This window comes from Trichechus manatus, unplaced genomic scaffold, assembly GCF_000243295.1.
Source record: "Trichechus manatus latirostris isolate Lorelei unplaced genomic scaffold, TriManLat1.0 scaffold00155, whole genome shotgun sequence".
Classification (NCBI taxonomy): domain Eukaryota; kingdom Metazoa; phylum Chordata; class Mammalia; order Sirenia; family Trichechidae; genus Trichechus; species Trichechus manatus.
In genome coordinates, this window is record NW_004444091.1 from 166,603 (window position 1) to 192,472 (window position 25,870).

Here is a 25,870-nt window from a genome sequence, read left to right on the forward strand (position 1 = left end):
CTGGACTGTGAGAGAATAAACTTCTCTTTGTTAAAGCCATCCACTTGTGGTATTTCTGTTATAGCAGCACTAGATGACTAAGACACCATGGAATATTACTCAGCCATAAAGAGAAATGAAGTCCTGACAGATGCTCCTACATGAATGAGCCTAAAAAAATTATGCTGAGTGAAATAAGTCAGTCAGAAAAGGACAGATACTGTCTGATCCCACTTACATGAAATGTCTGGAATAGGCAAGTATATGGAAATCAAAGTTTATTGGTGGTTACCAGGGGCAGGAGGGAGCGGGGAGGAGGACTCAGTACTTAGGGAACACTGAGCTTCTGTTAAGGGTGTTGGAAAAATGTGGGAACAGATAATGGTGATGGCTGAACAGCATGATGAATGTCATTAATGTCACTGAATTGTATGTGGGAAGATTTTTGAAGTAGCAAATGTTTTGTTACATATATATGTACCATAAATTTTTTAAATGCTAATTAAAAAAAAAAAACAGGTCGCTAGTCGCATAGTTGGTGAACTCCATGACCACATGGACCAGGTCAGAGCAGCCACGTCAGGCCAGCCTTGACCTGGCCCACCTTTGTTGCGAACATAGAAAGAACTGATCACCTGTCATTGTGTTCACCACCCGTCCCCACAACAGCCTGCAGAGTAGTTCTTATGTCTGTATTATGTATTGAAAACCTGAGGCTTAGAGACTACAAGACTTCTTCACGGTTGCAATTAGCAAGTGGCAAAGCTGCTCTTCAAAGATAGTTTGTCCTGACCCTGGAGACCACATTCTTTCCAAAATCCCAGGCTGCTATGTGTGGGCAGCCTGTTCTCTGAGGTCAGGCTGTGGCCAAGGGTACCGTGAGTCTCAGCAGGGGCATGGCCGTGGGGTCAGATCCCCACTCCGCCACTCACTGACTGCAGCATCAGGCAAGCAGCTCAATTTTGCTGACACTTTCGTCTTCCTGCTCTTTATAATTGTATCTCGGTTTACATCCTATACTATTCCAGAAAGAATGCAAGGCAATTTATAGTAAAGCACAGAATAAAACAAAAACAAACAGAAAAGGAAATGTAAATATGGAAGAAACAGAAGAAAGATAAAGGAAGTTATGGGCACAGAATGATGCTTTGGATGAGGCTAAATGAGCACACACCATAATCATCCTACTCTTGCTCACTGAGGACACCAGAGTGATAAAGCCACTTCCTGAAGCCGGTTCTTCTATTTTCCAGACAGATAATTGCAGATACTTTCCTTTGTCCAATAGTTGCGAAGCCTGCTACCCAGTAGTTGCTCGATAAATGGCTATTAAGCTGCTAAACGTTTATTGAATGTCCACTCTGGGTGCCCTGGTCTGCAAACCTGTTCCAGCACTTAACCTTTCCCACACGCACGCACATACAGCACATCCATATACTGCAGCCCACACACCCTGTCCTTTGCCAAGGAAAGGGAGCATATTCATGTTTAAGGTGATAGCTTAACTCCTGGAACTAAGACAAGGGTTACCGCAACTACAGTGAGGCTGGCATTTGCTAGCGACACCGGGATGCTTTGTGCAAACGGCACATGGCATTGCTTCCTGGGCTTGCCCCCTCCCTCCCTGTGGCATGCCCCAGCTAACAGCAGCTCACTGTTTCGTGCACCATAAACAGAGCCTCTAAGAAGACAGTGGCGGCAGTAACTCGGAAACCCGAGGTCTGGGTGTCCCCAAAAAGCAAATGCCTGTCTGCAGGACGGTGGATGCTTCCATCCCCTCTTGTCATCTCTCTCTCCTCCAGGGAGCAGAGGGAGGCACTGAAGGTAGATCTGATTAAATTCTAGAGAAAATCTGAAAGCTTCATTTAACTTAATTAGTTCTACCCCTTTCCCTCATTTTGCAAACAAGTCCCTGCACAGACTGGCTGCAGCTCTGCCTCTGCGGCTCCTCCCTGATGGGGCTGAGGCTTGGGTGCTTGTGGTCAGAACAGCAGCTGGATCTGGGCATCAGGGGGGTGGGAGAGGGAAGAGGTAGTGCATGGTGATCGAGCACGGGCATAGCATAGCATAGGGGTCAAGGGAACTGGGTTCTCTTTCCAACTCTGTAGCCAGCTGAGCACCCCTGGGGTGCAAGGTACTGTCTCTGAGCATCAGGAGCTTAAACATGATCGCTATGACTCCTGCATCTCCAGACTGACGCTCCTCAGTCCTGGAATCCACAGCCTAGGCCTGGGCACCATGCTGACTTTTCACATGGACGCTTCTGCCATATTTTGGATTTGGGGAGACTGAAGCGAGCCTGTTCTTAGGGTTTCTCCTGGGTTCTGTAGTTACACACTTCACCCCACCATTGATGTCACCTTGCAGATATGTGTGAGCAGGATCCAGGTCTTGGGCACCCTCAGGGAGACCGGAAGCCCTGGTGGCAGGCTGCTACCTCCTGGGAAAGGGCTCCTAAGCTTGCAAGTTCCCTTTCCTTCCTCTCTTTCATGTCAAGGCCAAGCCTACTGGCCCAGGACCAAGGTCAGCTTCTGCGGCATAAAACGAAGTAGGATAATGACAAAGTATTTTTCTCAAGGAGGCTGGCCAGGTGCCCCAACAGAGTACCCAAAGATTTGGTCATGTCCAAGGGTCCAGAGAAGCTCTGGCTCTAGGCATAGATGTGCACCAGCAACCTACATGGGAAGCTAAACCGACAAGTGCAAACTGAACACACTGTAATCAGTTCTGGAGGAGGGGTCCTGTGGCTTTGCTCTGGTTAGAACACTCCTGTCCCTGCAGTCTCTTCCTACCCCCAAAACCCCTGCCATTTGCTAGTATGAAGTCACCAGGAGGCTGATTTAATTCTCAGAAGATTCTTGGGAATCTGGATTCCCATCTGGGGAAGATGGGAAGAAGGCAGTAACAAGGGACTGTCTGTTCTCAGCAGTACAGGGCCGGGCCCCGTCCCAGCCCCAGGAGACAGCAGCCCTGTTGACCAGGAAGCTCCTGGCCCACAGTCAGCACCCCTCCCGCAATCATGTGCAGATGATTACCAGATAGTCTGCTTCTCTGACCCACACTGACTATTCTCACCTTGCAGATACATTTATCTTTAAAACTGGTTGTTAGGCCCTTGCCAGAGCTTATTAATTATTTACTTAATCTAGAATTATTGGGACTATCTGGCTAAAGCCTACTCATCCTTCAGGTTCAAGCGTCACCTCCTCTGGGAAGTTTCCCCTGGTCTCCCAGCCTGGCCAGGTGCTCTCCGCTGTCCCTCCCCCCAGCACCTGTGATATCCTTGCACATTCACATCACAGTGTCCACCTGTACTAAACGCCTTCACGGAAAGGGATCACATGTCCTCTTTTCATCACACTGCCTAGCACAGGGCCTAGCTCAGGTGGAGCACATAGATATCAGAGACATTTGATGAAGAAATGAGTTTTGCTGGCTCTCATCTCTAAGAGATGGTCACTCTCCACACCCTGGCACAAAGTCTCCCCGTGCTGTGGCGCGGCTTGCCTACCTCTGGGAGAAGAGGTCCCTGTAGGGGCTACCATGCTGCAGGGCGATGCCGTAGCCCTTGCTGCTGATGCTGTTGCCGATGACAGTCACAGAGCAGTCGTCATCTGTCAGGGCCGCGTACTCCACCACGGCCACATCCCACAGGAAGGCATAGTTCCCTTTCTTTGCCTGAAAGATCAAAATCATGTAAGGTCACCCAGCCAGCCTGCTGCATTAGTTCTGAGTGGTGAGGCATCTCGATGGTGGGACTTGAAGGGCCCGTCCTAAATTGTCCTCCAGCCTATCAGCCAGCCACAGCAAACTCTCCCCTTATTGTCCGGCCTACAATCTTACCACTGATGGAAGCCACTCATTTGTTTAGATATAAAAGGACATGGCACTGGCTCTGGTGGATTCTGGCTACAGAACATCTGACCAGAAAAAGGCAGAAAAGGAGAGTTGGAGGCTGCTCTAAGATGAGGCGTCTTGTCACAGAACCTGGATGCATTGTTCACATTGGCCAATCCACCCTGTGAGAGTGCAGAAAGTCCGACCCCAAGGGGGTGATGTAGGAAACGGTGCTTTTCAGGTCAAGGACATAGTGAGAGCATAACAGTAGGAGGGTTAGGGAGAGGGTCTCCCCTGGGAGACTGTGCCAAGGGCAAGGGGAGGATAACACTAAGGCAAACTTTATTCACTTAGGATTTCTACTTAGAACTTGACTGAGCTCTGCTATGGGTGAATGTGAGACAGGGCCACTGCTCTACCAGCCTCAATGGCCTAAACTTAATCTATGGCCTGCTCCCCGGCATTCACCCGATTTGCTCAACGACCTTGTAAGACATGACACCAGTGCTACCCATGGACTTTGGCTCAGGGAACCATCCAGCTATTACACCAAAGCCTCATTCCTCGGCCAGTCTATGAGTTAGAATCAATTCCATGGCTTTATTTTTTTAAGAACTCTGACCCAGGTTGCAAAATTACACACATCTCTCTCCCTCCACATGGGAAGATAACAGTCTTTGAAAAAAATTTCCCCCACTGGCAATCAAGTTTTCTCACTAAAAGACAGAAATTTTCAACCTCTTAGTAAACCAGTTTCTCATCAAAATGTTGAGTTATGACTGAATATTTGGTTTTACTTAGACTTTGCACCATTTCATATCCATGCTTGCAATTCCACATGACAACCGGACAGTGTTATCTGTACAATTTCTGAAGGGCATGTCATGTTAAATAAATAATTAAGATCAGGTTCATTTCTACCTTTCAAGTGATGTATAAGAAGGGGGAAAAATGAGCTAGCTCAGATCAAGTGGAAACTGATGCTATCTAAGGCCAGCTTGGACATTCTCATGGGGCACTTCGATTCTTTCAAGCCCATGCACTTGTGGCTTCTGCTTGGGCTTGGAGACTGGTGAGCACAGCTGCACTTACAGCACTGCTGGCCTGAGCTGAGAAGGCAGGAAACATACAGAAGGGAAGTTTCTGGCAATTTATCTGTCCTCAGATTTCCTGTGCTGCTAAGCAGCAAAAGAGAGGGGACAAGTAGAAGTTACGTTTCTTTGACCTACTGCATGGCCCCAGACACTCCATCTCCTCATTTGTAAGCAGGGGATGCATTTACTCTGCTATTTCTGCATATGTTTGAGGAAGCATGTGGCTGGACCCCTAGTCCATCTTCCAATGCCGGAGTCAGGAGGACCTGAAGAGGGATGTGAACGGAATCTACATCTTCCACTGCAGCAGGACCGGGCAGGTTCTACCTGACCTTGGATGAGCTAGTGTCCACACAAGCACATCTTGCTCTACGCTTAGGAGGTACTTTCCATTCCCAACACCATCCTCACTTCCTCAGCATCCCAGAGCTTCATAGCCCCCCACCTCCATTTCAAAGCCCCACTGCTGAGTAAAACGCAACACCAAGACCTCCCCTGGGCTTCCCAAACCCATTGGTTTCCAGGAAAACTTTCTGGATTTTGCAGATGCCCCATCTCCCAGTCTTCCCGGTATGCCACAGACTGTTTGAGACAGAAGGTCTCCTGGGTCTGCACAGACTTTCAAGAATATCTTATATTTCAGCTACAAGAAGTCAGATACACCACCCATTGCAGTTCATTCAGCTGTTTGTATGCCCCTTCTGACACCTTTTGCAGAATGAGCCTTATCCCCAAAAATTCTATGATGCAACTCTTCTTTGGAGGATCAGAACAGCTTTCCATGTGGCCCCTAATAATTATGAATCCACCTTCTTATTCTCTGCTGCTTGTCCAGAGGGCCTGACTTCCTCACCTGTGGGGATACCATACATGCTAAGGGTATTCACTGAGGACAGCCAAGCATCTCCTCTCTTTCCCTTCCCTCTCATCATAAACTCACCATCCCCTTCCTTGAATTTCAGAATTCCCCCACCCTCCTTAAGATCATTCTGCTCCTCATTCCCCTCTGTGAGCCAAGCTTTTTTTCTATTCTACAGTTTCATTGTCAGAGCATTTCTATTGCTCCTCCATTCTCCATTTCAGAGACATCTCACAATTTGAGATACCTGTAATTTCCTACTGATATCAGTTGCTCGTTGTGTTGATTTTATTTTTTTTTCCTGTCTCTTGGGAAGACAGAGTGTATTCAGGAATCTAGCATCCTCTTGACCTCCTCTCTGCTGTGTGCCACTGGCTGGTACCCACAGTGAGAGAAGCTTGAACACAGCCCCCTTCCTGTAAGCACTCTGGTGTCCTGGCCAGGTGACACAACATATCCTTAGAGTTTGATATTGTTGCCACTTGCTTCTCATATCAACTCATTCTTCATTGTACTTCCTGGTCTTGTCCCTTCCCTACTTCCCAGGTGGCAGTGGAGAGCTAGGGAGGACCTTATTTGAGAGCAGGCACTATAGGCAGAGAGGTGTTTACAAAGAGAAGGTTGACATTTATTTTATAATACCTAAAAGATACAAGGGATGCCTCAGATTGGTGAAGTCAATTAATATTTGACAGGGTGTTAATCCCTCCAGTGGGGAAATAATAGTCTCTTTAATAAATGGTGCTGGGGCAACTGGATTTCCACGTACAAAAGAATGAAGTTAGACCCATACCTCACACCATATACAAAAACTATCACAAAATGGATCAAATACCTAAATATATGACCTAAAACAATAAAATTCTTAGAAGAAAACATAGGGTAATGCTTCAGGACATAGTCTTCAACAATGAATCCTTAGATATGACACCAGAAACATAAGCAACAAAAGACAAAATAGATAAATGGGATCTCATAAAAATTAAAAACTCTGCACATCAAAAGATTTTATTAACTAAACAAAAATAAAATCTACACACTGGGAGAAAATTCTGGGGAGACATACATCATATAAGGGTTTAATATCCAGAATATATAGAACTCCTACAAGTTAAAAAAAAAAAAAAAAAAAAAAAAAAAAAAATCAAAAAATGGGCAAAGGACCTGAACAGACATTTCACAAATGAGGATACACAAATGTCCGACAAGCACATGAAAAGATGCTCCATGTCATCAGCCTGAACTCTTAATCACTGCCCCCCATTAGCCACTAGGGAGATGCAAATCAAAACCACAATGAGATACCACTTCACCCCTACTAGGATGCAAAGATCAAAGAAATGGAAAATATCAAATGTTGGCTAGGATATGTAGAAATCAGAACCCTCATCCATATCCATTGCTCGTGGGAATGCAAAATGATACAGTCACTGTGAAAACAGTTTGGTGATTCCTCAGAAAGTTAAACACAGAACTACCACATGACCCAGGAATCCCAATCCTAAGTATATACCCAAGAGACTTGAAAGCAGCAATGTAAACAGACACATGTACACCAATGTGCATTGCAGCACTATTCACAATAGCCAAAAGGTGTAAACAATGTCCATCAACAGGTGAATGGATAAACAAAATGTGGCATATACATACAATAGGATATTATTCCACTTTAAAGAGAAATGAAATCCTGATACATGTCACGACATAGATAAACCTTAAAAATATACTGAGGGAAGTAAGTCAATGACAAAAGGACAAATATTGTATGATCTCACTAATATGAAATACCTAGAATAGGCAAGGATCCCTGGTGGTGAAGTGGTTAAAAGCTCAAGCCGCTAACCAAAAGGCTGGCAGCTTGAATCCACCAGCCACTCATAAGAAACCCTCCAGGGCAGTTCTACTCTGTCCTATAGGGTCGCTATGAGTCAGAATAGACTCAACGGCAATTTTTTTTTTTTTTTTTTGGTGGAATAGGCAAACATATAGAGATCAGAGTTTGGATACCAGGGGCAGGAGGGAAGAGGTAAAGGGCTAATCATTATTTAGGAAGCAATGAGTTTCTGTTTATTGTGATGGAAAATTTGGCAGCAGATATTGGTGACAGTTGTGCAATGTGGTTGATGCAATTGGTGTAACTGAATTGCACATGTGAAAAATGGTGAATTGGCAAATGTTGTGTTATCTATATTTTAATAACAATAAAAAAAACGAAGCCGGACCAAAAAAAGAACAAAAAACAAACACTATATCTCACCTCTTTAAATTACCTTTAACAGACTTTTTGTCCAGGAGCTACTGATGGCATTTGCAGGCTACCTAAGCAAGTAGAAGTTTGAAAGTTAATATAGGCTAGAAGTATAATTTGAACACTTTCACAGTGTTTTGTTTTAATGGACGATATCTACTGTTTGTGAGCTTGTGGCAAAATGGGCAGAATGACTACTGACATCACAGAATAATGCAACCCTTTGGAAAGTAATGCACCAAATAATAACGTGAATATTTCAAAATGCTAATTATCATTTACTCTAAGAAATTGGAAATTTAACCTGAAAAGTAATCCAAATGTATGTAAATGATAAGGCAAATATTTAAAATCTAGAGTTGGCTATAAAGTAAAAATTGAAACAGTTTAAATATCTAATATTAAGGGAATAATTTAATAAATTATGGTACACCAATGTGATGGGTTTTATGCAACAGATAGTTATTATAAAGGCTATGCAGAAACACAAATACATACATATATGTATATATACATATTAATGAAAGCAGCAGAAAACTGTATGATGGATGCACTGTTGTTTCGTATACATGTGAAATGCAATATGCCAAAAGTTGACAGGATTGTTACACAATGGGGTAGGATTGGTGATGGTTCTTACAAAATTTTTATTAAAATGTTTCTTTAATCTCACTACACAGTGCATGCTACCACACACATCATAGGCACAAAATCCAATCTACATCCCCGTATGCCCGAGCCCCTGGACTGGTGCCCTTGTCCATCCACAGACAGAAAGGCCAACAGCCTGGCAGAGCTGGCAAACTTTCCCGTGGGGTGCCCAAACCCTTGGGGCAGTCTTCTTTACATCCCCGGCCTGCAGCTAAACGCTGCTGCACTTCACTGTCCTCCTTCCCTGGGCGGAATAGTGCTTGGATTAGACAGAAAAAGGATAGAAGTGAGAGGACTTTAGGGAAAGGAGGAAACACCACCTTTGGCATTGGAGAAAGTCAAGGGCCTATGAGCATCTGTCCCCAGGATGCCAGACAACAGAAGACTTTCTCCCAGCAAGCATCTTAGCACAAGTGTATCTAGCCCATCCCTGATATCCACAACCTCTCTACTCCCCCAACGTGCCAGAGTGCTGCAAATAGACAGGGATTAGGGCCTGGGAATGTCTGGCCCCTGTCCTTGAGCAGCCTACCTACATTTGGAGGAACATGATCTGCCTCTATTACTGGAGGAGGACTGGGCACCATAAACGAAAAGCACGAGTGAGTGTGAGTGGGCACACTGGATGGCTCCCTCTGCACTGCTCTGCACTGGCAAGAAAATGAGATTGTAGCTCCTCTCATTGCCCAGTGGTTCTTCCCATGGAAACCACTCAGAGTACAAACTTTTGGAGACATCGGCCTCCGAGGCAAGGAACCTCACTCTGCTCTTCTCCTCCATCCTAACTGCTTTTGAACAGGGTCAGTCACCACAGTGTGTCCGCCCAAAAGAGCACCTGTGTTACAGACACCACATATGAATGCAATCATAAGGGCAGTATAAAGGAAACTAGGTGTCTGCAGCTGAACACCTGCTGAGGGCCAGGGTCTTCAGAAACTTGATTTTTTTCTCATCCACAGAATGATTCTGAAGGATACAACATTTATGTCCTTTTACACATGAAGAAACCGAGGCTCAGGAACACAAAGGGACCTGGCCCACAGATGCCCAGAGAGGGAACGGCTGAGGTCTGACTGGCTCCAAAGAGGCCTGTGCTCTCTCTTCTTCCCTGCTTGGACTTGTGGGGGAAATGCTCTGGTGTTCTTGCCCTTGGGGCCTTTCTCAGGGGACACTGCTGGTGACAGAACAATGCGAATGGCAAAGCCTCTGGTTCCCCAGCTGTGCAAACAGTGGTGGTTTGCTGAGCTGCCAGAAAACCGGAAGCAGGAGAACATGGGGCTTGCTGGGCCTCTAGATGGGGTTGTTAGCATACCTGGGGCTCCTGGGAAATCCAACCCACTCTCAGGCGCATTCACTGTCCACACCGCTTGCTCATTGCCTTCCTTTGCTTCCACCCTGCACCCCAACAACGCTGAGGCTGGCCTTCTCAAGCACGCCAAGTCTTAGCGCCCATAGTCATGTTAATAAAATGTAACACTTTGCCACAGGCGGCCTGAACCCTGGCTACGGTGGTACCTGTATGATGCACTGTGCCAGATTACAAGATGCAATGCTACAACTCAGACCATCTGTGAAGAGAAGGACAATGTTACAGTCTGCTGATAGGACTGTGGGCTGGCATGATATTTCTGGGATGGCAACTTGGTAGGGAGAATCGGATGCTTTTAAATGTGCATATGCAGCAATTCCACCTCAAGGGATATATCCTAAGGAATTACTCCATTTCTCAAAAGGTATTTGTACAAAGATTTTCAGAGCAACAAAATTTAGACTAGCAAGGAATTGGAAGCAATCTAAACAGTCAACCAGTGAGAACCAGGTAAATAGAAGTATTAGATGATGGAATATTTTGTTATCGTTACGACAGTGTTGTTTTTTTTAACTATTTCAATATGTAGAATTCAGTGACATTGTTTACATTCTTCAAATTGTATAACATTCTGACTATCCTTTTCCAAATGATTCCACCACCATTAACATAAACCCAATGGCCCCTAAGCAAAAATGCTCCCTTTTCCCCTCCCTCCCACCCTTGGTAACAGCTGATAACCTTCCTTTCTACACCTGTCTATCTTATGCAAGTGAGATCATACAGACTTTGTCCTTTTACAATTGTCTTATTTCACTCAGCATAATGTTTTCAAGGTTCATCCGTGCAGTGGCACGTGTCAGGAGTTCATATTACTCTTTATGCCTGAGTAATATTCCATTGTATTTGTGTACCACATTTTGTCTACCCATTCATCTGTTGACGAGCATTTGGCTTGTGTCCACCTTTTGGCTACAGTGAAAAGTGCTGCAATGAACCCTGTGTGCAGGTTTCTGTTTGCAATCCCGCTTTCACTTCTGGGTACATACCTAGGATTATGATTCCTGGGTCATATGGTAGTTCTATGTTTAACTCTTTGAGGAACCACCAAACTGTCGTCCAAGTGGCTGTACCATTTTACAGCAATGGATGAGGGTTCCAAATATGGTGTTCTAAAAAGAGCATTGATTGACTAAGAAAAACGTCCAAGCCCACGTGACAGTTCTGGGCTGTAGGCCAGCCTAGGTTCTGAAGTCTAATTGTATAAATTAGAATCCAGCTCCAGTGTGTGCTGGCTGTGTGAGCACAGGCAAGTTGCTTACCATCTCTGGGCCTCATTTCCACTGGATGCAAAATGGTCCATACCTCACAGAACTCTTATAAGAATCAAATCCCTCAATATAGATAACATGCTTAGGGCCTTACCTGGCACATGGTAAATGCTAACTAAATGATAATCAATATTGTACTGTTAAAAAAAAGACAAAAACCAAACCCATTGCTGTTGAGTCGATTCTGACCCATAGTGACCCTATGGGAGGGACATAGTAGAACTGCCCCACAGTGTTTCCAAGAAGCAGCTGGTGGATTCAAACTACTCACCTTTTGGTTAGCAGTCAAACGCTTAACCACTATTATATTGTTAAGTGGGGGGAAAATGGTTACAATAGAGTATTTACAGTGTGATATCCTTTTAAATTATTACATAAAGCTTTATGTTCATGAAGAATGAAAACCACATACCAAATGTCAACTTTGGGTGGTGCCATTATGGGAGACTTGTGTTGGTTTCCTTAAATCTTCTATGCTGTCCGTGTTCTCTGCAACTGATCACTTTGTGTCTGCGCACATGCTAGCAGATGACCACAATTTTAAAGATTCAGCCTCATTTGACGAGCACAGTGTAGTGCAAAGGGCAGGGTGCTGAGGAAAGACAAACCTCCTATCATACCCCAGCTCTCCAGGGAACCTGCAGTCTCAGGGGCTATTAAGTGCCTCCTAGGAAGACCACTCTGACAGGGAAATTACAGAGTGTGAATGTGCCTGTGAGTGTCATGTGAGTGTGTGTGACAATGTGCGTGTAGGAGTATGGGCACGTGTGTGTGAGTGTGAGTCCTGCAGCCCAGGGGAAGCAGCAGAAAAGTGAGCTCGAATACCAAGTACCTGGAGGAGCACAACAGGTCCAGGAAGAGCAGTGTCAGCTGGAGCTAAGGAGCCCACCTCCTGCTGATCTATCAGAACAATGTGGAAGAGATTGTCCAAAATGAAGTGAAAACGTAAGGCAGACCATCAACAGGACACTCAAGAGGTTGTGCACAAGCCCAACTCAGGAGGCATTAAGGAAACTGGCTACCCAAGGAAAGGAAAGATAATGAGCCTTTATCTGGATAAGATCCTGGACCAGCAAAAACAGGCACACCAGAACAGGCCCAGTGGGAGGGAGAGAGATTACAGCCAGACTCTCCCACAATCAGTCCTAACAGTTGCTTTCTTAAAGTATCCACAAGGTACAAAGTCAGTTTGGCTCCTGACTTCAGATCAGCGTGAACAGGATGGAACTGGACAATGAGACTATGCAACCAGAGGGCCATCTGGTAGAGGGAGACCCCTCTTCTGCTCACTGGGGCCATGAGTGTAGGCATGAGGGCAACCCTACAGGTGCCCTTGTGGTCCCAGTGAGGCTGCCCACTACCTGGGCAGGAGGACCGAGATGATGGAGAAAAGGGCCTGCAGGAGGATTTCTGCCAATGGTTACCTGTCCCATCCTGGTGTTCCTGTGTCCTGGGGTAACACAGCCAATAGTGAGGAGCATGGCGGGGGGACAGAGAGTGGCAGGTCATGTCACAGACTCACAAAAGGCCACCAATGCCTTTCCCCACTCCTTGATGTCTGAGCTTCCGCTACAGAATCTTTAATGCCAGTTCATACAAAGAGCAGTGCAGTATGGTGGTAAGAGCAAGGGTTGGCAGATGAGCAACCTGGCTTCCCCCAGCTGGCTTAGCCAGTCACCTGAGCCCTCTGAAGGTGAGTGACCTCATCGTGAAGACAGGAATAGCATGCTCACCTCACAGCCTTGTCACAGGAGGAAACAGTACTGAAAGTGCCTGATACATCAAAGAAGCTCAAACAATAATAACATATTATCATCATGATCATAATAATCACCACCAGCATCACCCTTATAGCTTAAAGTTTTGATCCTCATTAAAATGCAATTTGCCTTGGGAGAAATAACACTTGAAATTGCCCTCAGTCATCAGCCTGGTAAATTAGAAACACTGTTAGACTGGGTCACAGTCTTGGCCCAGTTTTGACTCACTATCAATTTGCAGAAATAGAGGAGGAGATCAGATGGTCCTTAAGGTCTTCTTCAGATTTAACATCCTAAAAGCCTACAGTATTGATCAACGGTTCTCAAAGTGTGGCCCCTGGACCAGTAGCATCAGCATCATCAGAGAACTTGTAAGAAATCTAAATTATCAGGCCCCATACCAGACCCACTGAATAAGAAACTCATAGAGTGGGGCCACACAATCTGTGTGTTAATAACCTCTCCAGGTGAGCCTGACACAAGCTAAAGTTAAGATCCAATAATTTAGACCTCTTTTTCAATTACTTTATGATTTTCTCGTGAAAAACGGTTTAGAAAGCGGGGAGTATTAAGGCTTTAGGGTCTTGGGTGGAGCACTGACTGGAGGAGGGGAAATCCCAGGGTTGAGAGAACTAAGCTATTGAAAACAGACTTTAAAGGGAAGCCACACTGAACATCTTCCTGCAAAGCTTTCTACTCTGTGCTCTCCTATTCATTCTCTTATTAGAAAGTTCAGGATAAACTTCCACAGTAAAAATTATATCCACTTTCTGTGCAAGTAATTGATCTTCAAAAAGAACTGTGCCCAGGGCCACAGAATTAGCTCTTGGCTGAGCTGGAATTTCTCCCCAGATCTGCTACTGCAAAGGCCTTCCTCTCTCCCACAAAGCCTGAAGAGACACAGAGAGCTCCCCACCCCACTACCCCCACCCCCAGCAGCTGGCTCTGTTCTCACACCTTATTTTCTCCTCTGATATCGGACTCTGGGGAAGCTTTTGCTAATGTTGTCCTGCCTCCAGCACCTGACCCCACAGAGGCAGCATGGCTGCATTACCTCTAGGGCCATCTAGCACTCTGGGGGGAAACAGTCTTGTTTAGTCAAACGAGCATCCTCCTAGTGGGAGACGGTTTCTCATGGCTCTGAGGAAGAAGGAGCTGATTTGGTACAAAGGGAAAAAAAAAGGAAAGTCTTCATTTGTAAGAATCAGTGGTTCCTATCTCCAAGTCTGAAACTGTACACCATCAGCAAAATGAGATGCTGTCAACGACCTTCTCAGCAGAGCAAAGGGACACATTAGTTTTCAATGTGTAAATTTTGTCAAAATTTTGAATTGTCCGAAGACCATGATAAACAACAATCTGAGTCATTCCATGGGAAAAATTAAGAATGAAGTTAAAAGAAAGAGCAAATTGGTTTGCCTACATACAAGAGAGATTACAAAAGGAAAATAATACAGAATTTAAAATACCACCTAAGAGAAGGAGGTTGGCACGAGAACACATGAATTCAGGGAGCAGAGGACAGCACCCACGTGGTCTGACACCCCATAAAGGAGCACAGGAAAGGGTCATGCAGATCCTCCCTGCATGTGCACACGCACACACAGGGACATGGATATGCACATATACACGCATGCACACACAGGGACATGGATACGCACATATACACACATGCACACACAGGGACATGGATACGCACATATACACGCACACACAGGGACATGGATACGCACATATACACACATGCACACACAGGGACATGGATATGCACATATACACACATGCACACACAGGGGCGTGGATACGCACATATACACACATGCACACACAGGGACATGGATACACACATATACACACATGCACACACACACACAGACACGGATATGCACATATACCCACGTGCACACACACGGACATGTATACACACATAAACACACACACAGGGTAGAATGTAAGTTTCTTGACGAAGCGTGTCCTGTTCATTATAGTATCCTCTGCACCTAGCACAGTGTCTGGCATTCAGTTGGTGTAAGATGATTAACTGAAGAGTCCAAAGGAAGATTACTAGAATCTAGGCAGCCCAGTGCCTCAAAGCAAAGTGTGCTGGGCTGGCTATGCTCTGCCCTCCAGACCCACTCCGCACCCTTCTCCATCCTGCTCCAACCCCAGAGGCTAACCTTCACAGACAACATCAAAGGGCACCTTGACTTCTGGCTAATAGCCACTTTCTAAGACTCACAAATAAATCAATGATTAATACCAATACTAATAAAACAACAAAGTAAGTATCATTTGTTAAAGTAGAAGTTCTCAAACTTGAGAATGCTTCAGAATTACCGGGAAGGCATGTTTAAACACAGATCGCCCACTGCCTCCACCCCCTAGTTTCTGATTCAGTAGATCAGGGGTGAGCACCAAGAATTTGCATCTCTAACAAGTTCCCAGATGCTACTGATGCTACTGGTCCAAGGACTACACTTCAAGAACCACTGTGTTAAAATATACTCTTCAAGGAATCATGTCAATCTCTTCACATCACCTCTACCCTTCATAATGGTCCTGAGAAGCCCCACTATGATGATTATCTCTATTTTTGAGAAGAGGGCAACTTTTCTCAGGAGTTAATTAACTTGCCTAAGATCTCACAACTGATAAAAGATGGACGCAAAGACTAAATGCAGTTCTTGTTGACCCAAATCCCATACTCGTCACTACACCATGTTGCCATAACTGAGGCAAACATCTTTTGCACGTGCAACTTTATTGAGACAAAGTTCAACTGACAGCCATGAAGACGAAGCCAGGGTGGCTTTGCCTTCTACGGAAAACATCTCTAAATGTTTCTTCAGCCAGAAAGAGCCGTTGGATCACAATTAATATTCAAGAGTGTCTGTTAGTGAGTTGGGAGATCACGCTGTCGAGTTTGTGTCCACAAGCCTCATTCTCTAACCCCATTTAGGCCTTTCCTAAAACAGCAGCCTCGAGAGAGAGTTCACTCAATAACCCTGAAGCACTCTGAGGAACTACAAAAGCGATCATGTTCTGGTCAAAAAGATCCAAATGGACTCTCATCCCTCATAGATGAACCAACACTGGGCTGTACTTGTCAGAATTTACAGCTTTGTGAAGTCAAAGACTCATGAAAGTTCACCAGGCTTTCAGGCACCAACTGAACAGAGTCCCTGCCTGAAAGCCTGGGGAGAGCTGACATCACTGTACTTTACTAGAAAGTCTCTTCTCATCACCTCCTCTCGTGACTATATTCTGACATCCAGGCCATACAGAATAGGGCCAAGTCTCGTTGATGAGAGGTTCTTCAAATACTGAAGATACCACATTTCAGGGCTGAGCACAAGGGCAGTGGTGGTTCAGTGGCAAAATTCTCACTTTCCATGAGGGAAACCTAGGTTCGAGTCCCAGCCAATGCACCTCTTGCATGGCCACCACTTGTCTGTCAGTAGAAGCTTACATGTTGCTATGATGCTAAACAGGTTTCAGCAGATCTTCCAGACTAAAATAGACTAGGAAGAAAGGCCTGGCAATCTACTTCCCAAAATCAGCCAATGAAAGCTTTATGGACCACAAGGGTTCTATACCCAACCAATCATGGGGATGGTGCCGGATCAGACAGCATTTCGTTGCATTGTGCATGGGGTCCCCATGAGTCAGGGGGCGGGACGACTAGACAGCAGCTAACCACAACAACCTAGAAGCAGGAAGCATGCTTTTCGTAGCTCCCTTCCTTATTATTCTTCCTGTTGTGAGTTAATCCGTCCCTTACCACCCGCCATCCTCTTCTCTCTCTCTCTCTCTTTCTCTCTCTTTTATATACACAGGTACGTGTGTATACACCCATTGTTCCTTCTCCTCTCTCCTCCCCCCTTCTCTCTCTCTCTCTCACACACACACACACACACACACACTAAAACGTATGTTCCAGAGCAAACCACAATATCCTTATGCTGGAGAGTAAAGAGAACTATCAACTCCTCAATACAGCTACCCATCCTAATGAAAGCCACTACTTCTACCCAAGTAAGTTTTATATTCTGAATGATGATGATGAAGGAGACAATAACACTAAAACACAGGAACACACAACTGCAGGAAACAGAGGATGACCCTTGGGCAAGTTACTTAACCTTTTTGAGCTTTATGTTTCCTATTTGACAACTGGAAATATTTCAAAATGCTCCTCAATGGTGAGGATCAAGGCCATGTGCACAATACCACACATAATAACTTCTTTATAAATGTTATTTTCCTTGGTTCCCTTCTCCTTTTTTATTCTTAGACAAACAACATTATACCAACAAAAATGGAAGTAAAAATAAACTAAAACAAAAATTTCCAACAATTCAGCTGACCCAGTAAGTCAAAACCATTTTTATCAGTAATCACTTCTTGATTTTAGTGCAATCAAATAACAAAACATTTTATTTCAAAAGGCAAAAACTTAAGTCATAAAATCCAAAGCAGAACGGAATCAGCCCACATATATACCCAGCGCTAAGGTGAAGCGCATCAGACCAGGGTACAAAGTAAATTACAGGGCAGAGGAAATCAGACAAATAAAATCATATTTTAGGGGAATGAACATCCTCCCACTTCCTCTAACGAGGAGTTTGAAAATACAGTTGGCATGATGGCATGGATATTGGTTTGATTCCAGAACTTATCCTACCAAAGTATTAAAAACACGAAAGAAAATAATTGAAGAATTCATAACAAGATTCACCAAGATTTACTTGGCAATGCGCAAAACCCAAAGGAAAGTAATTTAACATAGGAGGCACAGCTGGGACTTTCCTTGATCTTTGGACTGCATCATCAAACAGAATTAATCAGCAAGGGGTTATGGAGAAGCCAAACTAGTCAGTTGTATGGTAACCAGCTCCACCTAGGTTGACCATGCCTTCCAAGCCCGCAGCAGAGGACCACTACACTTTTCTGTCATTCCTTCTCCTTCTCTACTCTTCCCTACCCTCCCCTACACCAGCCCTCCCTGCATCTGTGGCTCAGCAGTTCTGCTCAGTAAGAAGGATGTATATGACTACATTTCCACCCACTCTCATTTCTTACTCATTGAACACTTATTTTGTTTGATTTTTAAAAGAAGGAAATGCTTTCAATGTCCCTGTTCTTTATCTCTACACCTGGCTCTGCTCTAGGTCCTTGGGACAAAGAAATGAATAAGACACAGTCCTGATCCTAGAGAGGCTCCAAGTTTAGTGCGGGAGGTGACAGAGCAGGGAGCCGAGGATGGAAATGACACCTGATGAGGGCTATGCTTTGCCATGGACAGTGTGTTGAGGAAGACTTTGGCTCTGCCCCGGGAGGAGGGAGCCCCAGAGATGGCTCATACGGAGTGAATGCCTCAGCTAAGACCTGAAGGATAACCATCAGCTAGCCTGGCAGACAAAGAAAGGGGTTGGTGTTCCAGACAGTGGGCACCATGGTGCACAAAGGTATGGAAAGGGAGGAACCACGCCATGTGAAGACAACTGCCCAGGCTTCATGTCACTAGGATGCAGGGGGAGTGGCGAGCAAAAGCTGAGGATTCACTCATTTTGACCACGTGCCTCCTCCATTCATGCAGTGTCACAAGGTAACAATGCAGGCACTGGGGTCAGACTAGTACTGAATTCAAAATCTGGGCCTGACACTTACTCAAGTTTGCTTTTCAGCAAGTCCTTACCCTCTTTGAACTTCATTTTCCTCATTAATCAAATGGGTTGGTGTTACGGATGGAACTGTGTCCCACAAAATTACCGGTTGGAATCCTGACCTCTAACCTGTAGATGTAATCCTATTCAGAAGTAGGGTTTCCTTTGTTATGTTAATGAGGCCATATCAGTGTAGGGTGTGTACTAAACTTAATCCCTTCTGAGCAGCACAAGACCCAGAGACAAACAAGAACAAACAGGGGAAGACAGACGCCATGTGAAGATCGCCAAGGAACCAAGGAACGCCAGGGCTGCACAAGCTGAAAGAGACAAGGATCTTCCCCCAGATCTGACAGAGAGTGAGTCTTCCCCTAAAGTCAGTGCCTTGAATTTGGAATTCTAGACTCCTAAACTTTGAGAGGAGCCCTAGTGGTGTAGTCGTTAAGAGCTCAGCTGCTCCTTGGAAACCCCATGGAGCAGTTCTACTCTGTCCTATGGGGTCTCTGAGTCCGAATGGACTCCACGGCAATGGGTTTGGTTTTTGATTTTGGTAAACTTTGAGAAAATCAGTTTCTGTTCTTTAAAGCCACCAACTTGTGGTATTTCTGTTAGCCAGCCCCACTAGGAAACTAAGACAACTGGTGGAAGAACAATTAAAATAATGCCTGGGAGACATTTAATACAGTGTCTAATCCATCCGAACCCACTGCCACTGAGTCAATTCTGACTCCTAGTGACCCTGTAGGACAGAGGAGAACTGCCCCATAGAGTTTCCAAGGCTGTAAATATTTATGGAAGCAGACCGCCATATTTTCTCCTGCTGAGCGGCTGCTGAGTTCGAACAGCCGACCTTTCGGTTGGCAGTCGAGTGCTATAACCACTGTGCCTCTATGGCTCCTATTCTATTCTAGCCTAGGCTTCTCTAATGGTAGTCAATGCTATTAAACTAATCTCCTGATTGTCCAAACACTGATGCAAGTTCCAAACGGAAGGAACACCCTGGATAAAGTGAGGATGGAAACAAACGTCTTTTATTTTTTAAATAACGTACTGTCCAAAATAAGCCTTCATCTTTACTTTGACCTTACTCCAATTCCACTCCCATTTTAGAAGGAAAGTATCATTTCTACTTTCACATAATAACTGAACTCAACATTAGTAAATGAGTTGACTAATGAATGAATGAATAAATGGATGAAATACTGAATGCTTCAAACAGTAAATCATTATAGAAACACTCATTTGGGGAAGGGGTTTGTATGTGCATCACTTCTGACTGTTGAACAAAACTGGACTTCTAAACATGATGTTCAATTTCCTGAAACTCAGTAAAATTCAGGATCACTGACTGTAATCCCTGATGTGGTACCAAAAAAAAAAGCGATTTCAGCTTCACTCCAGTCCCCAGAATAACAAAGAAAATAAAGCAAAAATACATACATATATATACATACACATGCATGCATGCATACAGAAAGAGAGAATGAAAGAAAAAAATCACAAGGATATAAGAAAAGTATGAAAATATCAATTTATAAGAAGATTTCTCCTACAAAAGATAAGTTTACAAGCAATTTGATGGAAAAAAAAAAAACAAAACTGAAACTTGAGCATTTTCTTGAGCCAAAAATAAGACTGCAAGGCATTCAAAGCCCTGCTTTTGGCAATACTCAGTAATATTTTGTCAAAAGATTTAAAACGTTTATATCCTTTTTTGATAAAGTAATTCTACTTTGGGGAATTTTTCCTAAATAAATGAATGTAGTAAATGAAAAAAAAAATCAGGCATGACGATGTTCATTACAGTGTTATTTACAGTTGAGAAAAATTGAAAATGACATAAATGACAGTCAAGAAGGGAATAGTTAAATAAATTATTTTACATCCATTTGATTAAGTATTAATTTGGCATAAAAATGATTTTTATAAAGGTTTATAATAATGTTAGAAAAATAAAAAACACATTTTATATATCATCATTATTATATAAAATTTTTTAGAGATTCAAAAAAGACTAGACAAAATACACGAAAGTATTTTTGGAGCTATAGTTAGGTGATTAAAAAAAATGATTTTCTTCTGATTATTTTTATTTTTTTATATTTCGAAATTTTCTTAATGGTGGCATATTGTATTTTTTTTTAAGTTTATAAGGAGTTTGGTTGGACAATGGGGATAAAGCATGTGATGAAAAGCTCAGTCCTATTTACACGCCAAAGCATCTGGAACTCAGGAGGAGGAAGCCCAAGACCATGAGAAGGGGTTCTGAAGACAAGTGCTGTTAAACAGAAAACAAACAAACACAATAACAATACCACTGCTCTCATTTTCCAGCAAGGACACTATGCATTTAGTGGAGAGAAAAGTGGGTTTTGCTGACATGGAATTTAACTGTCTTTTTTCCTCTCTGATTTCCATTATCTTTCTGTCTATTATTTTCTGCTTGCCAGTTTTACTCTCACATTTTCACTTTTATTTTCAAAACTGAAAAGAAGTTTCTATTTCTATCTTTATCTCTTTTCTTAGTGTCCCCTCTCCTGAGAGTGTCAGATGAGTACAAGAGGCATTTGGATTATGAACTTAAGCTCCTGATTGACAGGACTATCCTACAGTGTTTTCCCCAACCATACTAAACAAAACAAACTCCTGCTCTGTTGCCATGTAGCCTTTTCCATATTAAATCACAGCCATTTTCCATCCTTCAGAACTTGACAGGGATGCCTTGAAGAAAATAACTAAGTCTGAGACTTTATATTTTGCAATAAGTGATACTAAAACACAACTGTTGAGAGGGTGGTCTGCCACAGCCCCTGTGCCTCTCATTCAGGCCACTTACCGGAGGCCTTGGGCCCAGAACATTATCTGATAACAGAGTCTGGGAATTGCATTTTTCTCTATTTCTCAGTTGCTTCTCTTTATTAGGGAAGCCTCTCTCCCTGTTCTGGGCACACAGTAACTTCTCTCTGTTCTGCTAATTTGTGGGCACCATAGGACACCTAGCCAACCCCACTTCTATATCTGTTTCTGGTTGGGAGCGAACAGGGTCCTTCTCCTGCAGTATAGGAGGGGTGCACACATAACGCCTGGCCTGTGTGGGCCACAGGAAGCAACTCTCTGGCCATGGGAAACCAGTGCTTGCTAATGAAGTGGACCTTGCTCTGTCTCTTCTCTACGTGACAAAGGCATTGTTCCATGCACGGCCTGTGTGTGATTCATGCCTTTTGTTGGTGACCTCAGAAGTTGGCTTGAGAATAAAATATCAAAATCCATGCAAGCAGCTAAGACAGTGGTTAGGGGGAAATTTGTAGCTTTAAATGCTTAAATTAGGAAGGAAAGCAAGTGTAAAATCAACGATCTAAGTTTCAACATTAAGAATCTAGAAAAAGAAGACTTCCAGGCAATATGGCACTATAGTCAGAAGCACCATGCTGTCCCTCTGCAGCAAAGATCAGAAAAACTAAGTCAAACAGAGTCACATGTCAATCTTGAAACCTCAAATGAAGAGATAAAGAACTCAGCTGAGTATCGAATGGAATAAGAAATTGACCTAGAACAGAGAGCAAGAGAGATTCATATCAACTACCGCATCACGGATCTGCCATCTTGGACTCCAATCGGAGATCAGCGAACAGGGAGCACGGGAAAGCAGCCTCACAGAGCTTCCAGCAGGAGACAGAAGAACCGGTAACTAGTGATACAGGCTTTCCACCCCCTACACTTTAACACCCCCACTTAGCCTCCTCTGCTTCCTGCAGCAATAGTCTCTTGGCCGGGAAGCACCAGCTTTACCTGGTGTCCCGTGGATTCCACCCGCCCCCACTGGCCAGCTCCCTGAGTGCCTTTTGTTGGCTGCTAGTGTTGCTTTTTTACACTTCTTTAGATTTCTTCCTTACCTCTCACAACCTCCCCATCCTTTCTCTCAAATACCTGGCTCCGTGCACCATCTTTGCTTCTTCCTGAAAGGCTATGAAACACTGCTTGACTGTGAAACTGCTTCCTGGCAAGTGCTGCCAAGCTGGTGGGATCCCCAAGGCTTTGTTGTTTGTTTGCTCTGATTTGTTCTGTTTTGATTTGTTTGTTTTCTTTTTCTTCTCTCAGCTTGGAAGCCCCTTCTAGCTGGGCAGTACCACGCAGCTTGGAAGCTATGCCCTTACTCTGCGCAGAAGCACAGGTACAGCCCTGGAGGCATTTGATTTTGTTTTTTGTTTCTTTGTTTTGTTGTCTTCTTTCTCTTATTCCCTTTTTGTCTTTCTTCATTTCCAGTCTCTCAATTTACTCATTTTTTTCTTTTATCCTTTTTCTGTTTTTTTTCCATTTTTGTTTTTCCCCATTTCTCAGTCTCTCATCTCTCCACTCCAGTAGCAAGCTCCATTAGCACTCTTTTTATTTGTGTATATGTTTTTTCCTCCTGTTCCTCTCTCCTCTCTTTCATCTTTCCAGTACCCATCTTAGCCCCACACATCACAATCAACCCCCTCCTTCCTGCCTACTGGCACCAGGTGCTGAACATCACACTCACAAGCAGCACAGGCACAGCCTACTGGAACCTGCCCTGCACTGATTCCCAGTCCGCACTGTCAGCCCTGGTATGTGCCACAAACAACCTATCCCAGCAACTCACCTTCAGCTGAACCTGACCTGCTGTACCATACCTGAGTGACTGACCCTGCCCATTGGAGAAGGAAGTGAAAATTATCATGCCCACAGATGACCAAACAACAAAGAAAGCACAGTCCGCATACTCAGACATAACCAAATAAAACAAAAAAGCAGGACAAAACTAACAAATCTACAATCAAAAAACGAGGAAAAGAACCACTGAATGCCCTGAAGACAGCAGACAATATAAAAACATTTACAAAAACAGTACAGGATGGTTACAGTAGGCATCCAAAATAAAACACCAGATGACCTTCCAGTAGAAGAAAAGGCACTAGACCTAACCGATAGTGAATTCAAATCTCTAATCAGAATTATCCAAGAGATGAAGCAAAAAGCAGACAAAACTGAGGAAAAAATAGACAAAGTCAAGGAAAATACAGACAAAAAAATGGAAGAATTCAAGAAAATAATACAGGAACAAAATGCTAAAATAAATTCACAACTAGAAATCATACAAAAACAACAATTAGAAATCCAAAGATAAACAACAAGATTTCAGAAACGGACAGTGTCATAGAAGGGCATAGTAGCAGCTTTGAAACGATGGAAGACAGGATCAGCGAAATTGAAGACAAAAACTTAGATACAACTCTCTTTGAGGAAAAAACAGGAAAAAGAAAAATGAAAAAACCCTGAGCATTATGTGGGATACAATCAAAAGCAAAAATCTGCAAGTGATCAGAGTTCCAGAACAGGGGGAGAAAACAGAAAACACAGAGAGGATCATTGAAGAATTGCTGACAGAAAACTTCCCTAATATCATGAAAGATGAAAAGCTGACCATCCAAGAAGGTCAACAAACCCCATATAGGATAGACCCCAAAAGAAAATCACCAAGCCGTATCATAATCACACTCTCTGAGAGCAGCTCGAGAAAAACAAAAAGTCACATACAGAGGAGAAACAATAAGATTAAGCTCAGATTATTCAGCAGAAAGCATGCAGGCAAGAAGGCAATGGGATGACATATATAAAACCTTGAAAGAAAAAAATCGCCAGCCAAGAGTAATATATCCTGCAAAACTCTCATTCAAATATGATGGTGAAATTAGGTCATTTCCAGATAAACAGAAATTAAGGGAATATGTAAAAACCAAACCAAACTTACAAGACTTATTAAATGGAGTCGTTCGATCTGAGAACAAACATTAGACCACAGGCTGAATCTAGGACACAGGATTGTACTAACCAGATACCAACCTAGCAAATGAACTCTTAAAGACTATGCAAAACCAAAATAATTACAACAGGGAACCAGAGAGGTTAATCTGTAAATGACAACAGCATCAGAACAATAAAAGAGGAAATAAATGGTGTACGTATAGAACCTGCTAATGGAGAGGAAGGCAAGGCAATACCAAGTAATAATAGACTGGTTCAAATCTAGAAGATAAGAGTAAATTTCAAGGCAGCCACAAAGAAAGCTAACAAATCTATTCATCAAAATAAAGAAGAAAAACATAAAATCTCAGTAAAAACAAAACCTAGAAAAACGAAAGAAATGAAAAAAAAATCTACAAACAAAAGGAACTTGGCACAGGAGAGTAAGGGGAACAAAGAAAACGACAGCATCCTGAAAAAAAAGCACTACAAAATGCAATCTCACTCCTAGGAATATATCCTAGAGAAATAAGAGCCATCACACTAATAGACATATGCACACCCATATTAATTGAAGCACTGTTCACAACAGCAAAAAGATGGAAACAACCTAGATGCCCATCAACAGATGAACGGATAAACAAAGTATGGTACATACACACAATGTAGTATTATGCAAAGATAAAGAACAATGATGAATCTGTGAAGCATCTCATAACATCGATGAAACTGGAGGACATTATGCTGAGTGAAATAACTCAATCACAAAAGGACAAATATTGTACAAGACCTCAACTGTAAAAGCTCATGTAAAAGTTTACACACAAAAAGAAACAATCTTTGTTGGTTCTAAGGGATGGGAGGGGTGGGGGCGAACTAAATAGACAGTAGACAAGTGGTAACTTTGGTGAAGGGTAAGACAGTACACAATACTGGAAAGCCAGCACAACTTGTACAAGGAAAGGTCACAGAAGCTCCATAGACACTGCCGAACTCCCTGAGGGACTGAATTGCTGGGCGGAGGGCTGTGGGGACCATGGTCTCGGGGAACATCTAGCTCAATTGGCATAACACAGTTTGTAAAGACAACGTTCTACATTCTACCTTGGCGAGTAGCGTCTGGGGTCTTAAAAGCCTGTGAGCAGCCATCTAAGATATTCCACTGGTCTCACCCCTTTGGGAGCAAGGGAGAATGAAGAGGAGATACAAGGAAAAGATCAGTCCAAAGGACTAAGGGACCACAGCTACCACGGCCTCCAACAGACTGAGACCAGTACAGCTAGATGGTGCCTGGCTACCACCACTGACTACTCTGACCGGGATCACAATAGAGGGTCCTGGACAGAGCTGGAAAAGGATCTAGAACAAAATTC

General features: G+C 43.6%; 1 protein-coding gene across 1 annotated transcript in view; it reads right to left on the reverse strand.

The window, feature by feature from the left end:
- Positions 1-25,870, reverse strand: part of GRID1 (glutamate ionotropic receptor delta type subunit 1) — a 1,005,377-nt gene that overhangs the window by 14,984 nt on the left and 964,523 nt on the right. Inside the window, exon 13 of the mRNA XM_004386072.1 lies at positions 3,491-3,657. Within this exon, the coding sequence (XP_004386129.1) occupies positions 3,491-3,657 (167 nt within the window). The remainder of the gene's footprint in view (positions 1-3,490; positions 3,658-25,870) is intronic.